Genomic DNA, 26,237 nt, shown 5'->3' with positions numbered 1-26,237 from the left:
CTATATCACAAAATATTAACTAATCATTTAGTCTGGGATGCAATTGAGGTAACATAAACAATATACAGTATATGTATCCCTGTGACATAACTGCCCATAGTTCACTGGTTCCTTTAATAGGGAAGGACACAATGGTTTGAAAAAAACTTGTGTCAATATTGGCATTCTCTCTGTTCCTAATACTCACCAAGGTTCTTTCTGCTTTTAGGATCATTCCACCATCAGTTTTTTCTACTATTCAACTTCTATGCTATCAGCACTTTTGTGCAAATTTTAAAGACCCCCCCCCCCCCGCCAATCCCAACCGGGGTAGATAAATTTAAAAAAGAAACCCTTTCTGGGAAACTGCAGCCTTAAGGTATAAGACTTGGCAAACATACGACATCCTTGTCTGAACTAGTAGGAAGTCCCTTCTTCTTGACCTATACACCTCTACACAGCCTTAATATGGAGGATCTGTGGTCAGTCTACAGTAAGGATCAGCCTAGGAACAGTAATATGATTTTTGATGGACAGGCTTGGAAAAGAAGAATACTGCATTTGTACAGAAACTTACACAAGATTGATAAACTGTGTATTCCTCATATTAGAGAGTGGGGGAAGGGCATCTGATCAAGGTAATAGGGCCATTAAAGCACCCCCTACTCCAACCCAGTCTCTAACACTGCTCTGCTTCTGCCTAGAATGAATCAACCTGGCTTTTGTTTGGTTATCTCATATTCGTTCTGCTGCTATCAGTTTACCTAGCAATTCCGCAAGGATGCCAATGCTTACCCTTAAATCTAAAATAAGCTCTCCTGTTGGATGCTCTTATATCACTAGGAAATTTCTTATATAAATATATTACAACTGCAATTATACAGTAATTTATTTATGTGCTTACTTATAGATGTGCTTCTCCCACCCACACACACATACTCACATTTAATCACTTACACATTTCTAGACCACATGCCACAGAAGAACAGGCACCAGAGACTATCGCAGTGCCTGGCATATACTTTGTGCTTAACAAATAATTGCTAAATAAATGCAGAGTTTTTCTTGTTAGATTCTTTGGCAAACACTGTCACACACATGTGCACACTCATGTACACTGTATGATACTGAATGTTATGGGTGCTTTCCTTTTTGTAACATTCAGTTGAAAATTTGAATGTGAATAATTAGAATGGTATGGAGGTATAATATAAAACAAGTGATATTTTTATTTGGGTACATCTTATTTTAATTAGTTTCCTTTTCTATTGGTGATTTCATCAATTCTCTGCTAATAATTTTTTACATCTTATGTTTGGTTGGCTGGTTCATTCTAGATTGAAAATCCATTCCTTTTGTAATAGTTGTCCCAGGTGTCACTGAGCTATCTTAATTTGATTTATTTCTTGAAATGAAATGTGTTTTGTATTATTTGACTTGAAGTGAAGGGTTTTGCCTTGCAATCACTGCTGTTATTAGAAAAGTAAGAATGAATATATAGTCTGTTTTCACTTACCAAATAGATTCTGCCGTAAGTACCAAGGCCAATGGTTTTATCCAGTGAAAATATTCCAGTTGGATCCTGAAAACATGTATAACAAAAATTGTCAATCTTTGTGGAAAAATAGGCAAGCATTCAACTATCAAGAATGGTATTTCCAATTTAAGTTGGACCCTTAGAATGGGAAAAACCAAAGTGTCATTCACCAAAAATAAATAAATAAACAAACAAATAAATAGACATGTCACAATCTCCCTGTTATAAGTGTAGTCATTTATAAAAAAGAAACAGTAACTGTATATTAATTATAATTAAACTGTAAAATGCATACCTTTATGTATAGTTGAGGTACATGTCATAATATAATTAGAGAGAATATTAAAATAGAAATGACTTCATTTACTTGCAATTGAAATGCACTTTTAATATCCATTTTTTAGTACTAATCAGATAGGCAGAATAGATTATAGCAATGAGGTGTACATACTGGATATAAAACCTAGATAGCTTATGCATATAATAGTAATTGTTAAGAAAGAATATCATCTCCAAATATGAATCACAAAGCAAGATTATGGCATTAAAAGTTCATCACTTAAAAAAAAAACTAGGCAAAGTTGGTGTTTGCTTTTAAACTAATCTTTGCATATCATTTCATGGCACAAAATCACTGATATTTTCTTTGTCTTAAGCCTAAATATGGAATCATAGAATACAAAATATAACATGTTTATGGGTAAATTCCTAAGGCTTCCATATTCATCCTTGAACATTGTTTCCTTACCTTACAATATGGATATTCCTTTCTCATTCACCACAAAACATTTTTATCACTATTTAAACTTTTGTCTAGAAGCTTATTTTGCTATTTTATCAAAACTCATATGAGGTATAAGTATATGCTAGTTTATACACAAAGTGGTAGCTGTGTTGGCAAATTATTTAAAATTCATGTACCTTATAGAGAGCACCTTTCATAAACACAAACTTCGTTTAACCTTGTTTGAAAACATTTTTATTACTGTGACAAATGTGAGCTAAATAGAAAAACTATTGAGCATATGCACTGTATATACTGAAATTATAGACTCCTTTAAACTGGTGTGATATTTATATAATCTAGCAAAACTATCATAGGAAAATGACACAATTCTGGGATTACTTCAGTCAACAAGTATTCGACTAGATAGAGTCAGGAGACTGGAGTTTAAGCCCTAGCTCTGCCATTAATTAACTATATGACTCTGGGTAAGTTATTTATTTTCTTCAGGACTTACTTTTCACATATAAAATGAAGGTGCTGTGTTAGGTGATTTTCCAGCTCTAGCTCTAAAATCTTATAAGACAAAATTTAAGATTCCAGCATTCTAAAATTCATGTTTCCACTGGATTGATACAACTGTTGTTATAGAAAACAGCAGCCTACTTTCTTAAAATCATCATCAAAATCAATGCCACAATATGCACTGTATCATTAAAAAAATAGTTCAAGGAATATACTCCCAATGAAAATTCAAAGTTTCTTGAAATACTAATTTTGAGGATTCAAGAAAAGTAAATATATATTGCTATAGTGGCCTTGATATTTAGCATATTACTCTTGTTATAACTCACTGAAAATTTTATAGAAAACAGTTAACCAATAGAGAAGTTGCTAGGGTTCGACTTGAAGATTTTATTACTTTAGCATATTTCTTTCAATTATATCAATGAGGGATTTATATTAGAGATGATCAATTATGGAGAAAGAGCATTGGGCCATCTGTCAAACGAATCAAATATGTTAGCTGGTTACTATTGGAAAATCATTCTTTGTTATAGTTAAGGCTGAATTTTAGCTGAACTTTATTTCTGTATCTTTGAAAATATCTTAAACTTATGTAATCTTTTTTTTTTTTTTTTTTACCTCTCAATGACATAAGTACCTTGCTCATAAATTTTGAATTCAGGCATCTAATTACTCAAAAAAAAAAAAAAGGCACCAAGGAAATGGACAGGGACAATAAAATACCTGTGGAATTTTTAGTCTTATTTTATTTATATTCATGTTGTATAGAAAATTTGTCTTGCTCACAAATGACCAAAACATCTTAATTCTCCTCATGCTCACATTTAATAAAAACGTTTTTATTTTTTTCTCTTGTTCTTAAAGGCATCTCAGCATAATGTTCTACTCTATTCTAAGAGTATTTTTCACTAGTTTTATAGAATATTTTTTTATTCTCCATCTTCACACTAGTATTTTTAATATTAAATGACTGTCAAACTGGGGGAAAAGAACTATCTTAATTACCAGGGTAATATTACTTACTTTCTTATATCAAAATTTTCACTTAATTATAGTTAGAAAATAGTTTATTCTGGGCTTCCAAGGAAGGAAGCATTAAAAAGGAACCTCTTTTTTTTATAAGTCACTACTGTGAAATTAAAAAGGTCTACATCAGAGGGGTCTCCATAATTACTTGGTTCTCTCCTCTGCTCTACCACACTAAGATAAAAAAGCAGAAGAGGAAAGATCTTTATTTCTATGACTGCTATATCAATTTGGAGGTTAATTGGTGGTTTGGTATGCTTTGGTGTTCCGTTTGGTGAAAAAAAATAGTAATTAAGAAACTCCAATTTGTAAATTTTTTTTCTCAAAATAAATTACTAAAATATTTTAACCATAAAATATTGGGCAAATACTTTAGACTTTGCTGGATTCTTCTGTTTATGTAATTTATCTGTTACAATTTAAAAGTCCTGGACTGTTTGCACCCTTGACACCTATAATTTAGAAGACTTGTTTCTGTCTTCTGAATTCAAGCAGAGAAGAAAGAAGAAGCACTTTGATGGATAATTTTATTAAGGGCAAGGGTGGGGGTAACAGGAAGGAAAAGAACCACTAGAAGGCAGTGTTTACTGGTTATATAAGAGACTCAGAGACAGAAGCTGATTGACAGAACCAAATAAGGCAGAAATTAAATTAAGAACAAAAGGGAACCATTAAGTGGTCATTATGAGTAACAAGAAATTTCTGATTTAGAGCAGTAATGAAGCAGACCTAGAGAACATATTCCAGTAGTCAGAGAGCTAGAGGAAGGAAAGAGATTGCACAGTACCTAGAATGAATAGCTGAGGCTTTCATTCTTTTGTTTTAAATATGAAACAGCAATTTTGTGAAAAGTCTTTATAGAAAGAGAACCTGAAAATAGCAGATATAACACTGGAAGTGCCAGAGTGAGTTTCAGAGATAGGTGGAGAAATGGGCTTCATAATTCAAGTTGAAAACTTAGAAAAATAATATCTTCTTCTAGACTAGTGTTTCTCAAACTGTGGACTACATAAACTCTCACTACATGAGAATCATGTAGGACATTTTATTTAAAATGCACAGATTCCTTGTCCCTACCATGGAATTATGAAATTGGAATCTCTGAGGATGAGTTTTAAGATCCCCAGATGATTCTTGTGCACTATTCTAATACATTAAGATAAAACCCACTGTTCTAGAAACTGGAAAAGAAGACTGAAAAAATAGATTGAAATACAGTGCCATGCTGGGGTGATGCTCTAGAATATGTAATGAAGGATATCTTGAATGTTTCAATACTTGTGGACAAGAAAGTAAAACTGCCTCAAAACAGGAGGCTAAGGGACTTGGTAAGTCGGAAGGTTCTCATGACTAAGTATGGAAAACAGATTTGTTCTGGGTTGTGGAAGATTGGGAGAGCTGAGATTTATATTTAAATATAAACCTAATGTAATTTAAATACAGTTCTTGGATCATGTGCTATTTCAGATCACCTCTGCCACTACAGTCCTCCATGCCTGTCTAATCCTGACCCCAATATAGATTAGGACTACACATGGCAATATCAAATACCAAGGCCACAGCCATGAGGAATGTCATTACCATACTGGGCACATAAGGCAAAGGCGACTATTATAGTGAAGACATGCCAGATTTGGAGATGAAGAAATAGTTTCCAGTCCCAAAGATTGAGTGACATATGCATTTTAAGAAAAAAAAGAATATATATATATATATATATATATATATATATATATATATATATATAACTTCAAGTATTGCTGGCAGGCAAGGTGGAAAAGATACACACACACACACACAGATATAGATAGATAGATAGATAGATAGATAGATAGATAGATAGATAGATAGATATTAGATATAGATATAGATATAGATAGATGTCTATATACATAGTGTTGAAATTTTTTTCAAAAAGAAAGCACAAACCACAAATCTCTGTACTTTTTTGCTTTGTCATCTATAGGAGATATTTATTCAATAATCAATTAGAAAAAATTACAGCACCCAATAATTAACAGACAAAATATAATTGACTTGTCATTTACTGATTATTATGTTGGCTTTGTATGTCTCTAACTTTAGGGTATCATGCAAAATAAGTTATACAATTCCCTCACCCCTCTCCTGCTTCCTCAGCTTTCACTCTTGCTTACTGTTTTCAGTTTAACAATAATATCTATATAATAACAAAAATACAAAAAAAAAACTCCCACCACTTTTTTTAAATCCCAATTTGCACAGCAGCTTGACCTCTCTTAAGGTTTCGTGTCCTCTGGTTATTTAGCTGGCCAGCCCAACAAAGGACATAACATATAAATCTTATTCTAGACTTATATTTAATTATTATATACTCTGCAATAATTGTTTTATCAATGTGAAACTCTAAGGTCTGAATCACCCCCCATTACATGGTAGTTGCCAAATTAGTATACTTGGTATTGACAAGTGCCAACTTTCTAACCTTCATATATATACTATTGAGGATAATTATTGAAAGGGTTCTCATCATATACAATCTTTTCTTTTTTTGCTCACTTTATCATCTTTACTTTTCATCAAAATGCAAATTTCCAAGGAGCTAAATTAGATGTTACTTGACCTTTTCATTTACTTTTATTCCTTCTTCAGAGACTCAGGAAATAAGTCTAATGAAAAGAAATCCTAAATCACTGAAAAACAATGCCCCAGTGACCAAATTAACAGTGAACTTTTCACATCTCTAAAAATTTGACATACAAGAAATTGTAAAAGGGGTGCTACTTTTCTGCTGGATTTCTTAGGGTTTAGAGCTGGATGTCTGAGGATAGGGAATAATTATGCATAACTTGTTCAGATTATGGAGACCTTCACAATGAGTTATAAAATTACTCCTGTATAATAAAAATTTAGAAATTGTCAGAAGTTAAGAACTTTATGAGGCTTTCATGAAGTGTATAAAATAAGGCCAAGCATCAATGCTTGGTTTTGTGTCTTATCCTTCTCCTACATTAAAAACCAACCTTGCCTTTTTCCCCTCTACACCACCACTAACCCTCAGAAAACTAATATTTCACTGGACTGCAATGTAAAGATTACAGCCTTTCTCCTTATCTCCTCCACTCTCACCAAGTTCTTATGTCCTGGGGCCATGAACTGGTCAGCTAGTCTGAGCCATTCCCTCCTCCCATTTTTTTGTGGCGATACATTTTTTCTTAGTTTTCCTTGGATTTAGAATTCCTTGCTCTATTGTTTCTATGATGTCCTTCCTATTCCACTCTTTAGTCAATTTTAGAATGATATTATTTCAGTTGACCCATGTGTAGTTTCACATATTTATCCTCGTTTGCTTTTTTCCTCTTTCTCCCACCATACACAGAAAATGTTGGAAGAGAGTGATATTCCATTCATTTGTTTAACACCTTTTCTTGGGAACAAATCTAGTCGGAATATGAAAGTTCTATTCAGAAAGGAAACTACCAATTGAAGCCTCCATATTCATTCATGCACTGGGTACATGCAGGATGGAAAAAGATTTAATCTTTTAAAATTCTGTGACTTTATCTTATGAAGCTTCACAAATAACCACAATGCTAATAATTATTTAAAGGCTAATAGTAATTTGCTAAAATGTTATTCATGTGCATCACCTCCTGCTCCACACCATTATAGTGTAAAATTATAGAGCTGAGGTTTGGGGGAATGTCCTATTTTTGAGGGAGACAAGCGTCTGCCACCATCAAGGAGACAATTTTTAAATGCCAAATATGAATAAAATTGAGGCACTGCGTCCTTGAATAGTCCTATAACCTCAAGGTTAATATTTAGCTTTTCTCAAAGCAAGCAGGCCTGAACTACAGTTGCCTGGGGATCATTCCAGCACATGCAAGCTTATTCCCTTTCAGAATCCAGGGGCCCTTCACATTCAAGAGAGGGTGTGGGTGAAATGCCACTCTAAAAAGAGAACCTAAAAAACGAATTTGGGTGGGATCCAGTATCTGCCAGAAACCAGATGCCAATGAAATAAATGGTGCTGCTAAAATAATAAGTCTAGTAATAACGATGGCGATAATAGCTCACCAATCAATTACAACTTTGGAAGAAAGCTGAGCATTCGGAAAAAGGATAATCCACAAATGAAAACCATGAGAAAATCTGGTTAGCTAGTGAGGGCAATACGTTTGTTTTTAAATGCATGCAGAATTCACTTCTTCAAGAGGCGTCGAGTTCTTTGCTCCCACAATACTGAATTGGGAACAGTGCCCTGGCAGAGTAAGATGGTTTTAGAAAGTGCTTTTCGAAAGCAAGAGAAATGAAACTCCAATGCTTTAATTTTTTAGCCCGCTATCACCTACATGTAAAGGTCATTCTGAGAGTGAGCATCTTCGCTGGCAAAACAAGAAGGAAACCACGACAGGGCATCTGGGTGACAGAAAGAAATGCTTTTGTGAAGCCATACTAAGTTGCCCTCTTTGGCCTCTCCTGGAGCGCAGCTTGGACTGGTACAGGAAAGCTGCTAGACAACAAGGGCCACATTTAGAAAACGTCCACGGTTTAGGGTCCATATAACCTCCGCCAATTCTCCCTCCTCCATAATCCCTGGTCCCTTTGCCTTTCCTTGAGTTTGGCGCGGCTCCAGTGTCCAGGGGGCGCCTTTTCCAAAACCTGCTCTCTGGGTCCCCTCCTGCACCAGTGGTCCTGTCAAAATTATAGCCTAGCCTAGGTTTTGGACGTAGGTGCCCTCCCGGATGTTCAGAACCCAAAGAAGAGAGCAATTTGGGGGGCGATGGGTCTCTTCTACTCACCGGCAAGTGGCCCAGATCTGTGACCTCCTTGTCCCTCCAACCCCCAGGTCCCGCCATGGCTTCCAGTGGAACAGGAGTGGGCGACTGAGGAATTTAGGCACACTCTAGGTGTTTGAGGAGGAAGCGGTTAAGGAGTTGAAAGGGGGAGGGGGGAGAGAAGTGAAAGAGTGGGGGGAAAGGAATAGGGGATTTGTGGTGTGGAAGATAAAAGAGAGGAAAGTGGAGGGAAAAGAGCTAGGAATGGAAGGAAGCCTGAGTTTAAGAGGCGGGAAAGCAAGTTTGGCTAAGGTGAGAGAAGAGCCTGAGCTTCCGTCTGTAAGACCAAGAAACTAGAGGAGTGCTCCTCTGGCGAGAGTGCAGTGTCTGCCCCGGCAGAGTGCGCCTCTTTCAGGGTGGGGAGGGGGGCGGTGCAAGGAGGTGCCCCTCCACTCCTCCCGGAGCAGCTCGAAGGGGATTGGTGCAGCGTCAGGTCGCCAGGTGGGCAGCCGCGAGCGCAGGGAGGCGGGCTGCGGGCGGGGGGGGGGGGGGGGGGGGGGGCGGGGGGGGGGATGTACTGCAGAAGGGAGGTGCTGAAGGACTATAACGGTTTGTGAGCCAGCCCCTCAAGGCCTCCCCCGCCCTCCTGCTCCCTCCCAAGTCCACTGCTGCGCCCGCCGCCCCCGCTGCCCCCGCCCCCGCTGGAGAGTGTTCCACAGGAAACTTTGCGAGGCAGCTGCCAGCCCTGGAAAACGGGTCCGATCTGCAAAGCTCCCAATCTGGGCCCCACAGCACTGCCACAGTTCAAACAGCCCGCGCCCCAATCTGCCTAAGAAATGCTTGCAACTTTTCTAGTTGTATATTTCCTCTTTCTGTTCCTCTGACTTTATTGCTCCTTTTATTGCAAAGACTCATCATTAGATAAGGAAATGTTTTGCCACTGGCATAGGGATCAGACCTAGGAGAGACCCTTTACAGGCGGATAGAGAGCACCAAATAAGCTACAGATCGGCTTTTAAAGCCTCTAGCCCAGGGCACTGCGGTGTGAACAGGACCGGTGTGAAATCGCCTTGAGGCGGGCCGCATCTCTTATGGACCCAGTTAGTTGATACCAGCCCCTGGCCACTCAGTCAGAACCGCACCTGTTACAGGTGCTGGAGATTAAGAGAGACTGAGTCTCTGAAGCCCAGGCTAACCGGATCTTAAGTTTGCATTTCCCCGCGCTCACAATGCACACAAAACGTCCCTGCGTCCTTCCTGGTCTCCAGCTTTCTGGCTGGGTTTCATTCATTTGCTCATTTGTTGCAAAAACGTTTCCAGGCGCCCCGGCTGTTCGCCTCCGTTCTCCCACAAAGTGCAGGGGGCCTGAGACAAGGCTTAAATAATCTGATTAAACGCAATTCACCCTTGAGAAGTAAGGCTCCTTTTGAAGGCTTTATGGGAAAAGGAGTCTGTGCATAAAACTAAACAATTTCGAAGCACTTGCACTTGCAAAGAGCATTTTAGAAAAATGTCCTGAAGCTGCCAACTTTCCCTGGAGCTCACAGACCATTCGAACTCCGGAGTAGAAACCTGATGCGGGGGGGTTTGCTTCCTTTTTCTTTCCTTTTTATTAAGAAGTTTCTATCTCCTCTAGGAAGAGTTACCTACATAATTCTTCCCAACGACCCAGAGCTCACCATTTCTGACCCACGCTTCTAACTTTTTCTATATATTGGTGGATTTTTATTATTTCGTATATCTATCACTTCCGAGCTTGACCTCTTTACATTCCTTAAACTCTGAGTCTCACAGAGCTCTGTAATCACCACAGCCTGTCTGAGGAACCAGGTCTCGCTAAATAAAGAAAAATTCCTGTTAATGGGTGCTGAGAAAACCAACTACCACCCCTCGAAAAAAAGAAATTTGGGTGTTCTGAATCAAATTTTTATGTTAATTCAAATATGATGTGAGCCGTACAGAACTTATATTTCCAAGAATTCAAATCTTGACAACTCCACCTCACAAAACCTTGCCCCTTTAAAACACAGTTTAAAATTCCCTAAAAGATTGGTAAAACTTCTGGATCTTGCAAAATGTGAGTCTGAAAATAGCATTTCATAGCTACAGGTGGGAAGGTGAGATAGTTAATAGAAAGTTATGCTTTTATATACACACCTACTTTTTAGGAATTAAGACATCGAATCAAGAAATACAACATTTAAAGGAACTCTGAGACCCTCTTTGCTAAAGGGAAGACATATTAATAAGTTAAGACTTTCTGACAATGCGGTTTGCTGAAGGCAGGATGTGGGGAAATGTCCCAGCCTGGGGATGGCAGAGACTGTTTTAGCCTGTCTAAGGGGACAAGTCCAAACCAGGAAAAAAATCCAGGCTATATCAGTGGGCTCTAGTTGCAAGGCTCTATGGGAGGCTAGCAGCTTCATGACTCCATAGGCCCGCAGGGGTCCTCAAACTTTTTAAACAGGGGGCCAGTTCACTGTCCCTCAGACAGTTGGAGGGCCGGACTATAGTTTAAAAAAAAACTATGAACAAATTTCTATGCACACTGCACATATCTTGTTTTGAAGTAAAAAAACAAAACGGCAAAAACACCTGCATGTGGCCCATGGGCAGTAGTTTGAGGACACCTGCATTTTGCCACAATTAGTTTTGACCAGAATGTGACAGGAAACCTTCACATTTTAAAAGTTATTAGTATATTCAATGAAAATGGAAGCATGGAGGGGCATGGAAATTTTGCTTTGTGAACTTTTATTATGGGGATTTTTGTGGCCCACTTGGAGAAGGTCAGTCCAGCCAGCAGACCAGAAGGCAAATAGATGGCCCCCGAGGGCACTTATTTTCCAACTTAAGGACTTCTTTTCCCTTCACCCCACAACCATCACTTCCCCTCTCCTTTTCCAAAGTTCTATTTTTCTCTCTCTTTCTTTCTTGACCCCAAACTGCATGAAAATAACCCTAGTCCATCCAGAGTCTAGGAATTTATCAGATTGAATTTTACCCAGAAGTAATTTCTATACCAACATTCTATGTCCCCTATTTAATCCATCCCCTTTTCCACCATTCGATTCTGTTATCTTAAGGTCCTGAGTGCTTTGTAACGTTTGTTGGTATTTTTTAATAGCTAAAATTTATTAAGTGCTTGCTATATATTCTGGACTAAGTGTTTTGTATATATTATCTAATTTAATTTAGTCAAAAATTCTTCAAGGTTCTTAACTCCATTTCATAGGCAAGGAAATTGAGGCACAGAGAGATGAAGTACCATTTTTAAAGCATCACAACTAGTTATTGGAGGAGCCTGGCTTCCAACTCAGGCAGTCTGACTCCAGAGCCTACTTGTCAATGACTGTTGAAGAGCTGGTGCATATTTTGAGACTGTGTGAAGAGGAGCCAAATTCAAAAAAGCCTCAGAGTAAGTGAGATCAGATGACATTAGCTAGGCCCCTGAGCTATCCAGTTCCCCTTTCCCCCTTTCAGCATTCAAGCCCTCCCAACAGAAATAACGAGAGCTTTATAAAAATAAATGGAACCCAGTTTTAGCCTAAGAGTAGTCAGTGACCTGCCTAAGCAGAGATTACTAAGTGGATCACCTCATAGGGAAAAATGGATTTTAAGCTTAAGAAAGTTCCAGGGGAACACCCCCCCCCCCCAGCAATTTTCAATGCTTTAAAAATATAATCCATTCCCACTCCTTCCAGAGAGTGTTGTGGCTGAGAAGAAACTTTATTCAGTGAAGACCTGAAGGCGACTGTGTTTTTGAGCAATGGTGCTTAGCAGAACTGAGACATTAAATAGTAGGTGTACTGTAGACATGGGGCCAAGGTTATGAGTTTTATCTCCCAGAGGGCCAGTGTACATCTATCTCTCCACTGTTTGGCCCCTGATAGCACCTCCTTTGTACAGCCAGCCAACCTTTTTGCTAAAACAACTCAAAAATCAGTATTTTTGTCTTTGTATACAAAGAACTGTATATTATTTTTTTCGTATAAATTACTAATCACCATATTATGGAGAAACTATAATGCAAGAGCATGTGTATGTTGTGAAAAATATAGAGTCAAAAGATTCTAGGCTGCTTTTTGTTCTTTTTTTCATTTACGTACTTATGATTGGCAACATGTAGTAGACTCTTTTAAATGAATCTCAAAAAATGATTTATTAAATATTTATTAAGCACTTAAACACACCAAAGATTCTGTCATTTATTCTTTTTCCTCTACCTTGACACCTCATATATAAAAAAGAGTTTCCAAAAAAAAATTAGTTTCATGCAAACTTCTATGAGGACAAGTTTTCTTGTCTACATTACTGGTCCTAGGTGAGAATAGTGAAATAAGGTTATATAGCAATCTCTTGAAAAGATATTTTCACACATTTGCGACTGCAAACATTCCAGTCCAATACCTCCCAGTATATCTGTGAGGGACTAGGACAGCTTATCTCAAAGAGACACAGGAATTCCTTATAGAGGGGGGAACTCACTTTGGGAACCACTGGGCTAAAAGACTGTCTTAAGGCTTTCTTTCTTCTTTATGGAGACATCTTTGCAACTGTAGGATTTCTGCCATAGTCCCCAACACTCTTGCCACCACTCCTTTTGATTTTTTTTTTTATTCACCACTCTTCTGGGGACAAAGCAACAAACCACCTGATGTTTCTCAGGCTAAAGGTCATGAAATATGCCTTTTGACCATAGTTTGCAAAGCTTCTGTCACTTGTTATGGAATGCTCTTAAGCTCAGCATGGATTTGAGCTATGCTTGTTTCTAAAATGGGGCCTGGGAAATCTGATCCTAGCTGAGCATAGGTCTTGTTGATGTTGAAAACTGGAATGCTACTCTATAAAAAGACAATTATTTTATAGAGATAACTGAAACAGGGAAATTAAACCAAAAGACAGATACATTTCTAACTTTGGTAATGGGGCTTCCTTTTTTTCTCAATCTTTTCTTTATTTGGAGGCCATACTATCCTTGTCCTGGAATTCTCAACCTAACAACTGCAGGTTAGCCACCCTCCCTCATCCAGCACAAATACAAACAGGAAAATATTTATTTTGATGCTAATGAATCTTATTCCTCAAGGCTCCTCATGTGCACTTCCAAGGGCCTGGGAGTGGCCATAATTATTCTGTATCAACAATTTTATGTTTCTTTTTTGAAGTGAGCTTCCCAAATTATAAAAGCTTCAGGTCCAACAAAATTTGTATTTGACCTTGAATGCATAATGTATAGAGAATATAATAAAGAAGAGAAAAACCATATGGGCAGGGACAAGAGTGTGGTAATTGCTGGGGGAAGTGGAGTGGGGGTGGAGGAGGAGGGTATGGGGTATAAATGGTCATGAAAGGAAATTTGACTTGGGATGGTGAACACACAACACAGTGTACAGGTGATGTATGGTAGAATTGTGCACCTAAAACCTGTATAATTTTGTTAACCAGTGTCACCTCAATGCATTAAAAAAGGAAAAAGTAGAAGAAATATGTGTGTGGGTGTGTGTGTGTAATCTCCATAATATCACTAAGTCTTGAGAAAATAAGAGTTTTGATTAGCAGTCCACAACCAGAGAGTGCATATTTTGAAAAGAGAGAAAACTCAAAGAAGAAAAAAATAGCACTGAACTTTAAGTAATTATTCATCTATGTAGAAAAGAATACATCAATCTCATAAGCAGGATGGATATCATTTTGATTGAAGACAAAAAGGGGGGGTAGCAGCCGAGATGCACATTGGGAAAGCAGCAACACCAAATCCAAGATGGTGGCCAGCAGGATGCTGATGGAGGAGCTTGAAGAAATCCACAAATGTAGAATGAAAAACTCCCTTAACATTTAGGTTGATGGAGCTAACTTATTGACTTTCCAAGGGCTTATTTTTTCTGACAACCTTCCATATAATAAGGGGTACTTCAGAATAGAAATAAACTTTCCAGCAGAATACTCATCCAAACCACCAAAGATCACATTTAAAACAAAAGATCTATCACCCCAACATCTCTGAAAAGGGACAGGTCTGTCTGCCAGTAATTAGTGCTGAAAACTGGAGACAGCAACAAAAACCAACCAAGTAATTCAGTCTCTCAGCCTGAGCACCCCTTTTGGGTTGACCTAACTGAAGAATACTCTAAGGACCATAAAAAGTCCTGTAGGAATGCTGAAGCGTTTACAAAGAAATATGGGGGAAAGGACCTGTGGACTAAAATCTGCCACAATTGATTCCAGCGAATGTGAGACCCCAAGCAGTGCATTCAGACACGGGCTATCACCTGATGTTGGCTTGTGGCAGTTACTAACTTTCTACAGTTTTCTTAATCAAAAGTGGTCTTAGGTAAACTATAAAGAAATAATTAACAATTTAAGATGTTCTAGTTCTGCTTTCTTTATTTTAAAAATCACTGCTTCAATCTACTCTAAAAGAATGGTGTTTCTTTTCTCGTGCAAACTGATACAAAATCTTCAATTTACATTTAGATTTTAAGGTTTAAAATAAAAGGTTCTGGTTCCCTTCTTCCCCCACCCCCACTCCCACCCCCCTCAACCTCCCCAAAAAGAAAAAAAAAACAGAAGTGATGTTGTTGTGGGAGTATGAGCAATACTTTACTAAATGCAGGTCATAATACTACCACTGGGGGAGGCAGTAATAATGATAGAGAACATATCTTTAATGTATTATATTATTGCATTAGAAAATTTTACAAAATTAATATATATTCATTGTAATAAGTCAAAAAAATTCAAGGGTGAATACAGTAAATGGTAACAACCTCTAACTTCTCCATCCAATCACAAACCACCAATAACACTCCATCCTTCAAGATGTTAACAATTTGATATGTACCCTTCTACACTATTCTCAATGACAATAAACTTTCTAAAACACACACACAGACACACATACACACACACACACATACACATACAAAAGCACGCACGTGCACATGGTTCTCTCTCCTTATCCCTTTGTTCTCTCTCTCTCTCTCTCTCTCTCTCTCTCTCTCTCTCTCTCTCTCTCTCTCTTTTAACAAGAATGAGAGCCTACACTACCTTGCAACTTCACAACATGTATCAATGATCTCTTTCCAGGTGAAATATATAGATATAACTAATTCTAAAATTATTTCCTTAGATTCTTTTGAAAAGAAAAATCAGAATCTGTTAAGTTCTTGAAATTCCATGATGATTATTTAATTTATTAGAAGATGTTGGTCTCTCTCTTCAATGTTTTTTTTAGCTCCCCCTCTCCCTTCCTCTTTCTCTAAAAATATATATAAAACACATTTCAAAAAAGAAGTAAAAAACAGGTTTGTTAAAATTTAGAGAGAAAAATAAATAGAATCCTAAGGATAGAAACTCTCAAAGGAACGTGATACAGATTTTCTGTTTTTAACTCTGTTCTACTTATTTAACAATGATTTAGGTGAAAACATGAAAGACATGCATATAATTTTTGTTGATTAACCCAAATTGGGTAGATTTTTTTAAAATATATAGGTTGACAATATTTTTCCTGGGTATCGTACCCAAGGTTGGAACAAGAAGGGAGTAGAGCTAGGAAAGTGATTTGGACTGAGAGGGTTAGTTCAAAGGAAAGTGTTCCAAGGCCAGAACAGGGTAGAGGAGGAAAATAATAGGTTAGGCATATATTTGGGAGGCAGTGAAACAGATAAGCTGAGATCAAACTAGAGATGTGACTGGAGCTGACAGGAAGCTAGAATGATGAATGATTAGGGGGTTAGGAAAGGGAGGCAGGGGGCAAACTAAATTGGGGCAAAGTAAAAGCACATATTTAAGCCAGTTCTTACTGACTTTTGGCTGCCTTGTTCAAACTGTTGTTTTTGCTTATGGCCCTTTGGCATGGACTATGGCATTAAAGCAGCAGTGCCATTTTGTAGATAATCAGTCTGTGCTAGAGCCTGGAATTATAGGCCTACCCCAACCAGATGACATTTATAGATATAAATGTAAAACTTTGCACCTAAGTTAAAAAAAAAACAACAACACACAAACAATTCCATAAACATAAGAAGAAACTTAACTTTAAAAGAAGGTGAAGGGGTTAGCCAATATATATATATTATATATTAGAGGCCTGGTGCACAAAATTCGTGCACAGGTGAGGTCCCTAGGCCTGGCCATGATCAGGGCTGATAAGGTTCCCTGCCTCCCTGCCTTCCCACCTCCTCCTTCCCTCACTGCCCACGTCCACTGCCACCCACTCCCGGTTCCCTGTTCCAGCCTGGGACTCAGCCCCAATTGGGCGATCGGGACCTGCTGGTTGGGGGGAGGGACTGGGAGGTTGGCCAGCAGTCCCCATCAGTAATTGGGGCCTGTGGCCTGGGGGCAACTCCTGCATTAAGCATCTGTCCCCTGGTGGTCACTGTGCAGTGGTCAGTGTGTGTCATAGTGACAGGTTGTTCCAATCATTCCATCATAAGCATTGCTTAGACTTTTATATATACTAGAGGCGTGTTGCATGATACTAGTGCAAGAATAGGCCTTCCTTCCCCTGGCTTCGCTCCTGGCCACCTGGGAGCTGGAAAGTCCCCACTCTTGGGCAGCCCGGAAGCCGCCAAGTCCTCCTTCTCTTCGACTCTCTAAGAATCAATGGGAAATATTATCAGGTGAGAATTAACAACAAAAAAAATCAATACAAAAAGAATAAAATTCTGGTTTGGAATTTTAGAACATTAAAAGGAAATGCAATTTATAATTTTGCAACTATGAGAAATAAGTATCCTACACATGTGGTAACGAGCCTCCAAGATGGTGCCCAATAATCTCTATCTCCTAGTATTCATAATATCCTTATAAAGTCATTTCCTACATTACATCAGGGTTTTCTGTGTGACCAATACATTATGGCAAAAGTGATGATATGTGACTTCGAGATCAGGGACATAAAAGATATCTGGCTTCTGTCTTGCTCTCCTTCTCAGATCCCTCACTCTGGGGGTGGCCAGCTGCCATGTCATGAAGACACTTAATGAGAAGCCCATGTGGTGAGGAACTGAGTCCTCCTGTCAACAGCCATGTGAGTGAGCCCTCCTGGAAGTAGATCCTCCATCTCCAATTAGGTCTTTGGAGACTGCAGTCTTGCATGAAAACTTGACTGCAACCTGAAGAGAGAACCTGAGTCAGAAGTACCTAGCTTAGCTTCTTCTGGATTCCTGATTCTCAGAAATTGTGTGACATTATCAATGTTTGTTGTTTTAAAGGGCTAAGTTTTGAGGTGATTTGTTATGTAGCAATAGAAAACTAATACAACACATAATTGCTATAAAAATAAAATAAAAGGTGATTTTAATCTAGTATTGCAGTGATATAAGAAAGACCAGTAAAATATATGAACAAAGGACAGTTATTTAATTGCACTCTATTCCAAGACATCTGAAGAGGAGAGATTATTTCAAAGTATTACATTTTAAACACACTAAACAGTTGCCAAACTAAGGAAAGTTGAATAGTGAATAATTTCTAAATCATATAATTTATACGTTTGTGATGTATAGCCTTTTGAAGAGAAGGCTTAGTTGGGGAGACAAAGTAGCTAACTTCATTTATTTTTTATTTTTTTATTTTATTGTTTAAAGTATTACAAATAATAGTACACATATCTCCTTCCTTTTTCCCCCATTGACCTTCCCCCAGCCTCCTCTACCCCCTGGCACATGCCCTCATCCCACCCCCCTCCCAGTGTCTTGTGTCCATTAGTTGTGCTTATACAAGTCCTACGGTTGATCTCTTTCCCCCTCTCCCCAACACTCCCCAGCCTTTATGCTGTAATTTGACAGTCTGTTCGATGCTTCACTGCCTCTGTATCTATCTTTTTATTCATCAGGTTATAATGTTCTTTATTTTCCATAAATGAGTGAGGTTATGTGGTATTTTTCTTTCATTGCCTGGCTTATTTCATTATCTTCATTTATTTTTAATGGGAAGTCATAAAGAAGGATGGGTGAAAGAGGTTTCATAAAGGTAAAACTCATAACAATTAAGGAAGAGCACTCTTATAATTATCACTGCAAAAAAATAGCTGTTGTATAAATGGAAATATTTCAAGTGGAGATGAGATAGTTATCTGCCCTGGTTGTACAAAGAACTCATAGATGTGAAGATAGATTGAAATAAGATAGTTCTAAATCTTTCCAATTCTGAGACCCTTTGCAAATACCATTATTTCTTCCTATATCTTGTGGTCCAACTATTTACCCAGAAAATATGGCTATTCTGTTTCAAACTTAAGGACAAGTCACAACTATGGAATTGCATTTTATATAAAGTAACAGAACAAATGCTATACTTGGTTAAAATGCAAAACTTTTCAATTTAAAAAAATATATTTATTGTTGAGAGTATTAAAGATCCCCCCCAAAAAAAAAAAAACAAAAAAACACCTCCCTTAACCACCAGTGCCTGCCCTACTCCAGGCCTTCACCACCCTATTGTTTGTGTCCATAGATAATGAATATATGCATATGTTTTTGGGTTAATAACTTCTCTACCCCCCTCCCTTCCCTCGGAGATTCATCAGTCTGTTTTATGTTTCCATGCCTTTGGTTCTATTTTATTCATCAGTTTAATTTTTTCATTAGATTCAGTGTTCATTTATTTTGATATTTAGATTCAATTGTTGATATATAAGTATTTATTGCCTCCTCCTCCTCCTCCTTCTCTTCCTCCTCCTCCTTTTTCTTCTGGAATACCCTTCAACATTTCATGTAATACTGTTTTGGTGGTAATGAAATCCATGAAATCCTTTACTTTTTTTTTTTTTTTTTGGTCTGGGAAGCTCTTTATCTCACCCTCAATTCTAAATTTTAGCTTTGCTGGGTAGCATAATCTTGGTTGCAGGTTCTTGCTATTCATCATTTTGAATATTTCTTGCCACTCCCTTCTGGCCTGCAAAGTTTCAAAGTTTGAGGAATCATCTGACAGTCATATGGGTGCTCCCTGGTAGGTAAGTAACTGCTTTTCTCTTGCTGCTTTTAAGATTCTCTCTTTGTCTTTAGCCCTTGGAATTTTAATTATGATGTGTTTTGGTGTAGGCCTCTTTGGTTTCCTCTTGTAGGGACTCTCTGTGCTTCCTGGACTTGTAAGTCTATTTCTTTCACCAGGTAGGGGAGTTTTCTGTCAGTATTTTTTTCAAATAGGTTTTCAGTATCTTGCTCTCTCTCTTCTCCTTCTGGGACACCCATGATGCACATGTTCATATACTTGAAGTTGTCCCAAAGTCTCCTTATACTATCTTCATATTCTTTGTTTCTTTTTTCTTTCTGCTCTTCTGATTGGGTGTTTTTTTTGCTTCTGCATCATTCAAATCATTGATTTGATCCTTTGAATCCCTGTAAATTATTCATTATTTCAGTTAGTGTGCCTTTCATTTCTGACCGGTCCTTTTTCATGTCTTTATGTTCTCACTAATTTCTTTGAAATTCTCACTAAGATTCTTGAAAGTCTCGTTAAGTCCCTTGAATGGTGCCCAATTCCTTGAGATTCCATTAAGATCCTTGAGCATCCTTATAACCATTGTTTTGAACTCTGTATCGAGTAGTTTGCTTACTTTCATTTCATTTATTTCTTTTTCTGAAGATTTATTCTGTTCTTTCATTTGTGTCATGTTTCTTTTTCTCCACATTTTGGCTGCTTTCCTGTTTTTTTTTTTTGTTTTTTTTTTCAGTTTATTAGATAGAGCTGCTATGTCTCCTGGAATTGGTAGAATGGCCTTGTGTAGTAGGTGTTCTGTATGCCCCAGTGGCTCACCCTCCCCAGTCACCTGAGCTGGGTACTCTAGGTGTGCCCCTGTGTAGGTTGTGTAGACAGTCTTGTAGTTGAGCCTTGATTGCTGTTGGTGTCAATGGGAGTAATTGACCCCCAGGCCAATTGGCAGTGAGACCAGCTGTGACTACAGTGGCAGAGATGCTGTGCAGGAGACACCCTTATGGAGCAGGACTTGCTTCAGTGGGGTTTTGAGGAATGGGGCATGCTGAAGGCAGCTGCTGCTTGCTTGAGAGATTTTAAGAAAATCTGAAGCGTGAGCCAGGACAGGCCAAATATAATGAAAAGCTGCTGCAAACAGCTTGGGTGAGGGTGAAAATTGAGTGCGGCAGGATCTTAGGGAATCACCAGAGTGGAGCAAAACAGTGAAAGCCAGTTGATGGAAACTCAGATATAGTTCCTACCAGTCTTCTGTGACAGGAGTGGTCTCAGCATAGGAACAATGACTTCTGCCAGCACTTTTGTCTGGGAAAAAGCTGCCCCTTAGTTCTTACCCCAGTGCCAGATAATCCAGTTCCTCCTCATATGTCCCTGAATCCCCACAAGCTGATGCCTCAGGGCTGGAACTCAGAGGGAGTGAGTCCAAGTCTGTGAGCCAGCCCTTTAAGAGGAACTGCTTGGGATTCCAGCAGCCTCCATGTCACTCAGCCACAATCCCAGTTAGTTTTTACAGCCCAAAGTTATGGAGACTTCTCTTCAGAGCACTGGAACCCTGTGCTGAAGGGTCTGATGTGGGGCTGGGACTGATAGCTCTTCATGGGAGGCCTTTGCAGCCTAGATATACCTCCCAATTAAAAAAACAAAACAAAACAAAACACATGCAGATGTTGGACCAGCCTGTTCTGCACCTTTGCTCCTCCTACCAATCTTGAAGTGCTTTATTCTTGTAAGACTTCCATTTAGCCAGATTTCAGGTGATTGTGAGGGATAGTTGTTCTGTATTTTAGTTGTAATTTGGTGTGGTTGTGGGAGATGGTGAGTACCAGCATTTACATACTCTGCCATCTTGATTCTCTCTAGAATGCAAAGACTTAACTATTTTTATATGTGGGACAAATGCCAAGCAATGCTAGCATTGCCACCACTCCTTTCCTCTCCCTATAACCTCCTCCATATCTTGTGTTACCATGCAGAGTACAGTCTCATTACAATCTGCAGATATCTACTTCCATCTCTTCTGTTTTTCTTGTTGTGGTGTTGAAACATTAAAGAGGACCTTTAAGGTCAGGTAGCGTGTGTGTGTGGTTGGATGGGGTAGTGTGTAACCTCTGGGAATGTGTCTAAATGACTATGCTTTTCATTCACCTATAAGTTATGGAATACATTCAATCAATTAGTCCTTTTCTATGCTTCCAAGGGAAATCTGTGAGAGTGGTGCTTGCCTTACATGAAATATATTCTCATCTAAGGAGGATTCAGAAAACACAATGATGGTATTACTTAAGATTTAAAATTTTATTGTATCTTTTAAAATTATAATAATCATATATACTTGGTGCCACAAGTCAAATCATATAGGGTTGTGTAAAGAAAAATTAATAATTGCCTCTCCATCTCATGCCACTGAGATAATGTTAACAGTCTGGATTTTCTTTCTATAACTTCGTTTTTGCTCATACAAGTCTATGCAAGCATACACAATGATAATATATTTCCTCTATATTTTAGCTAACCAGATAGGATCATATTATTCATATTAATCAGCAACTTGATTTATTTCACTTAATATGTTACAGACATCAACACATATAACTACAACTTACTGTTTTAAGAGCTGTGGGAAAAGACTGATAGGTTGGAACACACACACACACACACACACACACACACCTTAAAAAATTCAATGGACTTGGAAAAATATTTGTAACAAAATGGTAAATTTCACTAATAGATAAGGAGTTCCCACAAATTGATTGAGAAAAAGAAACTCTTTGAAGAAAAAATGAGGGAAAGCTATAAATGGGTAATTCACAACAAATATATAAATAACCAACAAATATGTGAAAACGTGTTCAACTTCATTGTAGTCATGGAAATGTAAATTCAAATCAAGAGCATATTACATATTACATTAAAATTATGAAATAACAAAAGTTCATTGTAAAAACAGGTTAAGAGTAAAACTATATGGAGGTGGATAAAAAGGTACATAATAGACTCACTTCACCCTTGAAGTCTGACTTCTCATTTGTTAACCATATTTACTATTTACCACATAATTCTCCTTACAAACATAAACCAACTCATAACAAAGGCTGTTTTATCTATTTATTTATTCATTTATTTATTTAAACTTTTTTTCTTTATTTTATTTTACTCTTTTCCATTACCATTTATTCCCCCATACCTTCTTCCATCTCAACTCCCGCTTCCCCCTAGCCCCTCAATCACCAAACTGTTGTCAGTGTCCATAAGTTCTTTCTCTTTGTAAGGCTGGGAAAAGAACCCAAGCAGTAAGAGGTGATAGCACATTGTGGTTTCAATTTGTATTTCTCTGATAATAAGTGATGTTGAGCATCTTTTCATTTGTATACTGATCATCTGTATGTCCTCTTTGGAGAAGTGTCTATTGAAGTCCTTTACCCATTTTTCATTGGATTGTTTTTGGCGTTGAGTTTTATAAGTTGTTTAGAAAGTTTGAATATTAACCCTTTATCAGATGTAATGGTGAATATGTTTCCCCATTCAGTGGGATGTCTTTTCATTTTGTTGATGGTTTCCTTTGCTGTGCAAAAAAATTTCAGTATGATGTGGTCCAATTTGTTTATTTTTCTTTTGTCTTCCTTGCTGAGGCAATATATCAGAAAAAATATTGCTACCCAGAAATAACTGAGATTTTACTGCCAATTTCTTCTAGCATTTTTATATTATTGTGTTATTGAGTCTAACATTTTAAGTCTTTAATCCATTTTGAGTTTATTCTTTTTAAAAATATTTTATTGCTTTTTAGAGAAAGAGGAAGGGAGAGGGAGAGAGAAACACCAATGTGAGAGTGAAACATTGATTAGCTGCCTCCAGCACGTACACCACTAGGGATCCAGCCTGCAACCCAGGCATGTGCCACAACTGGGAATCAAACCAGCACCCTTTTCATGCTTGGAATAATGTCCAACCAACTGAACCACACCAGCCAGGGCTTAAGTTTCTTCTTCCTTTTAAACATCTTTATTGTTGAAAGTATTACATATGTCCCCTACTCTCCAATTGACTTCCTCCAGCCTACCCCTGCTCCCAAACCCAGGCCCTATTGTCTGAGTCCATAGGTTATACACATATGCATATAAGTTCTTTGGTTGATCTCATCCCAACCACCCACCCTCCCCAACCTTCCTTCAAAAGTTTGTTCCATGCTTCTATGTCTCTGGATCTACTTTGTTCATCAGTTTATTTTGTTATTAAATTCCACATATGATTGAGATAATGTGATACTTATCTTTTTCTGAATGGCTTATTTCACTTAGCATAGTACTCTCCAGGTCCATCCATGCTGTTACAAATGGTAGGAATTCTTTCTTTTTTATAGCTACACTAGAGGCACGGTGAATGAAATTCGTGCATGATGTGGGGTCCCTCAGCCCTTCCTGCACCCTCTCCAATATGGGACCCCTCAGGGGATGTCCGACTGCTGGTTTATGCCTGATCCCAAAGGCATCGGGCCGGATCGGGCCTAAACCAGTAGTTGGACATTCCTCTCACAATCTGGGACCACTGGCTCCTAACCGCTCACCTGCATGCCTGCCTGATTGCCCCTAATCCCTTTGCCTGCCTGCCTGCCTGATCACGCCTAACCACCTCTGCATACTGACCTGATTGCCCCTAACCACCCTTCCCTGCCTGCCTGATTGCCCTAACCACCCTCCCCTGCTGGCCTGATCGCCCCTAACTGCCATCCCCTGCCTGCCTGCCTGCCCCTAACCGCCTCTGCCTCTGCCCCCACCACCATGTCTTTGCCCGGAAGGAGGATTGGATGACCAGAAGATGTCTGATCGACCTGGTCTAATTAGCATATTACCCTTTTATTAGTATAGATAGTATTCCATTGTGTAAATGTACCATAGCACTCTTCCACTCATCTGCTGATGGACATTTGGGCTGTTTTCATATCTTAGCTATTGTAGATTGCACTGCTATGAACATAGGGGTAGATATATTCTTTCTGATTGGTGTTTCCAATTTTTAGGATATATTCCTACAAATGGGATCACTGGGTCAAATGCAAGTTCTATTTGTAATTTCTTGAGTAAACTTCTTACAGTTTCCACAGTGGCTGCACCAGTCTGCATTCCCACCAGCAATGTACTAGGGTTTTCTCTGCATCCTTGCCAGCACTTGTCATTTGTTGATTTATTGATGATAGCCATTCTGACAGGTGTGAGCTGATACCTCATTGTCATTTTGATTTGCATCTCTCAGATGATTAGTGACTTTGAGCATGTTTTCATATGCCTCTTGGCTTTCTTTGAAGAAGTATCTATTTAGGTCCTTTGTCCATTTTTAAATTGGATTGTTTGTCTTCTTTTTGTTAAGTTGTATGAGTTCCCTATATGTTTTGGAGATTAACACCTTATTGGAAGTATCGTTGGCAAATATGTTCTCCCCTGCAGTGGGCTCTTTTTTTTAATTTTGTTGATGGCTTCTTTTGCTGTGCAGAAGCTTTTTATTTTATATAGTCCCATTTATTTTCTCCTTTGTTTCTATTGTCCTAGGAGATGTATCAGTAAACATGTTGCTATGAGAGATTTCAGAGATTTTGCTCCCTATGGCTTCTTCTAAGATTTTTATTGTTTCATGACTTACATTTAAGTCTTTTATCCATTTTGAGTTTATTCATGTGTATGGTGTAAATTGGTGGTCTAGTTTCATTCTTTTGCATGTCCAATTTTCCCAACACCATTTATTGAAGATGGGACTCCATTCTATGCTCTTGCCTCTTTTGTCAATTATTAATTGAGCATAATGGCTTGAGTCAATTTCTAGGTTCTCTGTTTTGTTCCATCAATCTATATGGCTGTTCTTGGCAAGGACTAGGCTGTTTTGATTACAGTAGCTTTGCAGTATAATTTGAAATCTGGTATTGTGATTCCTCCAACTTTGTTCTTCTTTCTCAATATTTCTGCTGCTATCTGGTGTCTTTCTTGGTTCCAGATGAATTTTTGGAGAGTTTGTTCTAGGTCTATGAAATGTGCCGAGGGTATTTTAATAGGGATTACATTTAATCTATAGGTTGCTTTGGGTACTATGGACATTTTAATGATGTTGATTCTAACAATCCATGAACACAGTATATTCTTTCACTTGTTTATATCTTTCTCTATCTCTTTATTCAATGTCCTGTAGGTTTCTGAGTACAAGTCTTTTTTTAAATCGTTATTGTTCAGATTATTACAGTTGTTCCTCTTTTTTCCCCCTATACCTTCCCTCCACCCAGTTCCCACCCCACCCCATGCCCTTACCCCCACACCCACTGTCCTCATCCATAGGTGTATGTTTTTTGTCCAGTCTCTTCCCCCATCTCCCACAGCCCTTTCCCCTTGAGGATTGTCAGTCCACTCCCTTTCTATACCCCTGATTCTATTATATTCACCAGATTATTCTGTTCATCAGATTTTTTTATTCACTTGATTTTTAGATTCACTTGTTGATAGATATGTATTTGTTGTTCATAATTTTTAACTTTACCTTTTTCTTCTTCTTCCTCTTCTTAAAGAATACCTTTCAGCATTTCCTATAATACTGGTTTGGCGGTGATGAACTCCTTTAGCTTTTTCTTATCTGTGAAGCTCTTTATCTGACCCTCAATTCTGAATGATAGTTTTGCTGGGTAGAGTAATCTGTGTTGTAGGTTCTTGCTATTCATCACTTTGAATATTTCTTGCCACTCACATCTGGCCTGCATAGTTTC

General features: G+C 38.2%; 1 protein-coding gene and 1 pseudogene across 1 annotated transcript in view; one reads left to right on the top strand and one right to left on the bottom strand.

Annotated features, from left to right (window-relative positions):
• NRK (Nik related kinase) overlaps positions 1-8,635 on the bottom strand; it is a 198,682-nt gene extending 190,047 nt beyond the window's left edge. The window contains 2 exon segments of the mRNA XM_008157310.3: positions 1,496-1,561; positions 8,579-8,635. Coding sequence (XP_008155532.2) covers positions 1,496-1,561; positions 8,579-8,635 — 123 coding nt within the window.
• Positions 8,636-14,318: 5,683 nt separating this feature from the next.
• On the top strand, positions 14,319-14,776 carry LOC103300441 (ubiquitin-conjugating enzyme E2 L3-like; annotated as a pseudogene).
• The last annotated feature ends 11,461 nt before the right edge of the window (positions 14,777-26,237 follow it).

This window comes from Eptesicus fuscus, chromosome 1, assembly GCF_027574615.1.
Source record: "Eptesicus fuscus isolate TK198812 chromosome 1, DD_ASM_mEF_20220401, whole genome shotgun sequence".
NCBI lineage: Eukaryota > Metazoa > Chordata > Mammalia > Chiroptera > Vespertilionidae > Eptesicus > Eptesicus fuscus.
Note: the sequence above shows the minus strand (reverse complement) of the source record. Positions and strands in the feature narration are given on the sequence as shown.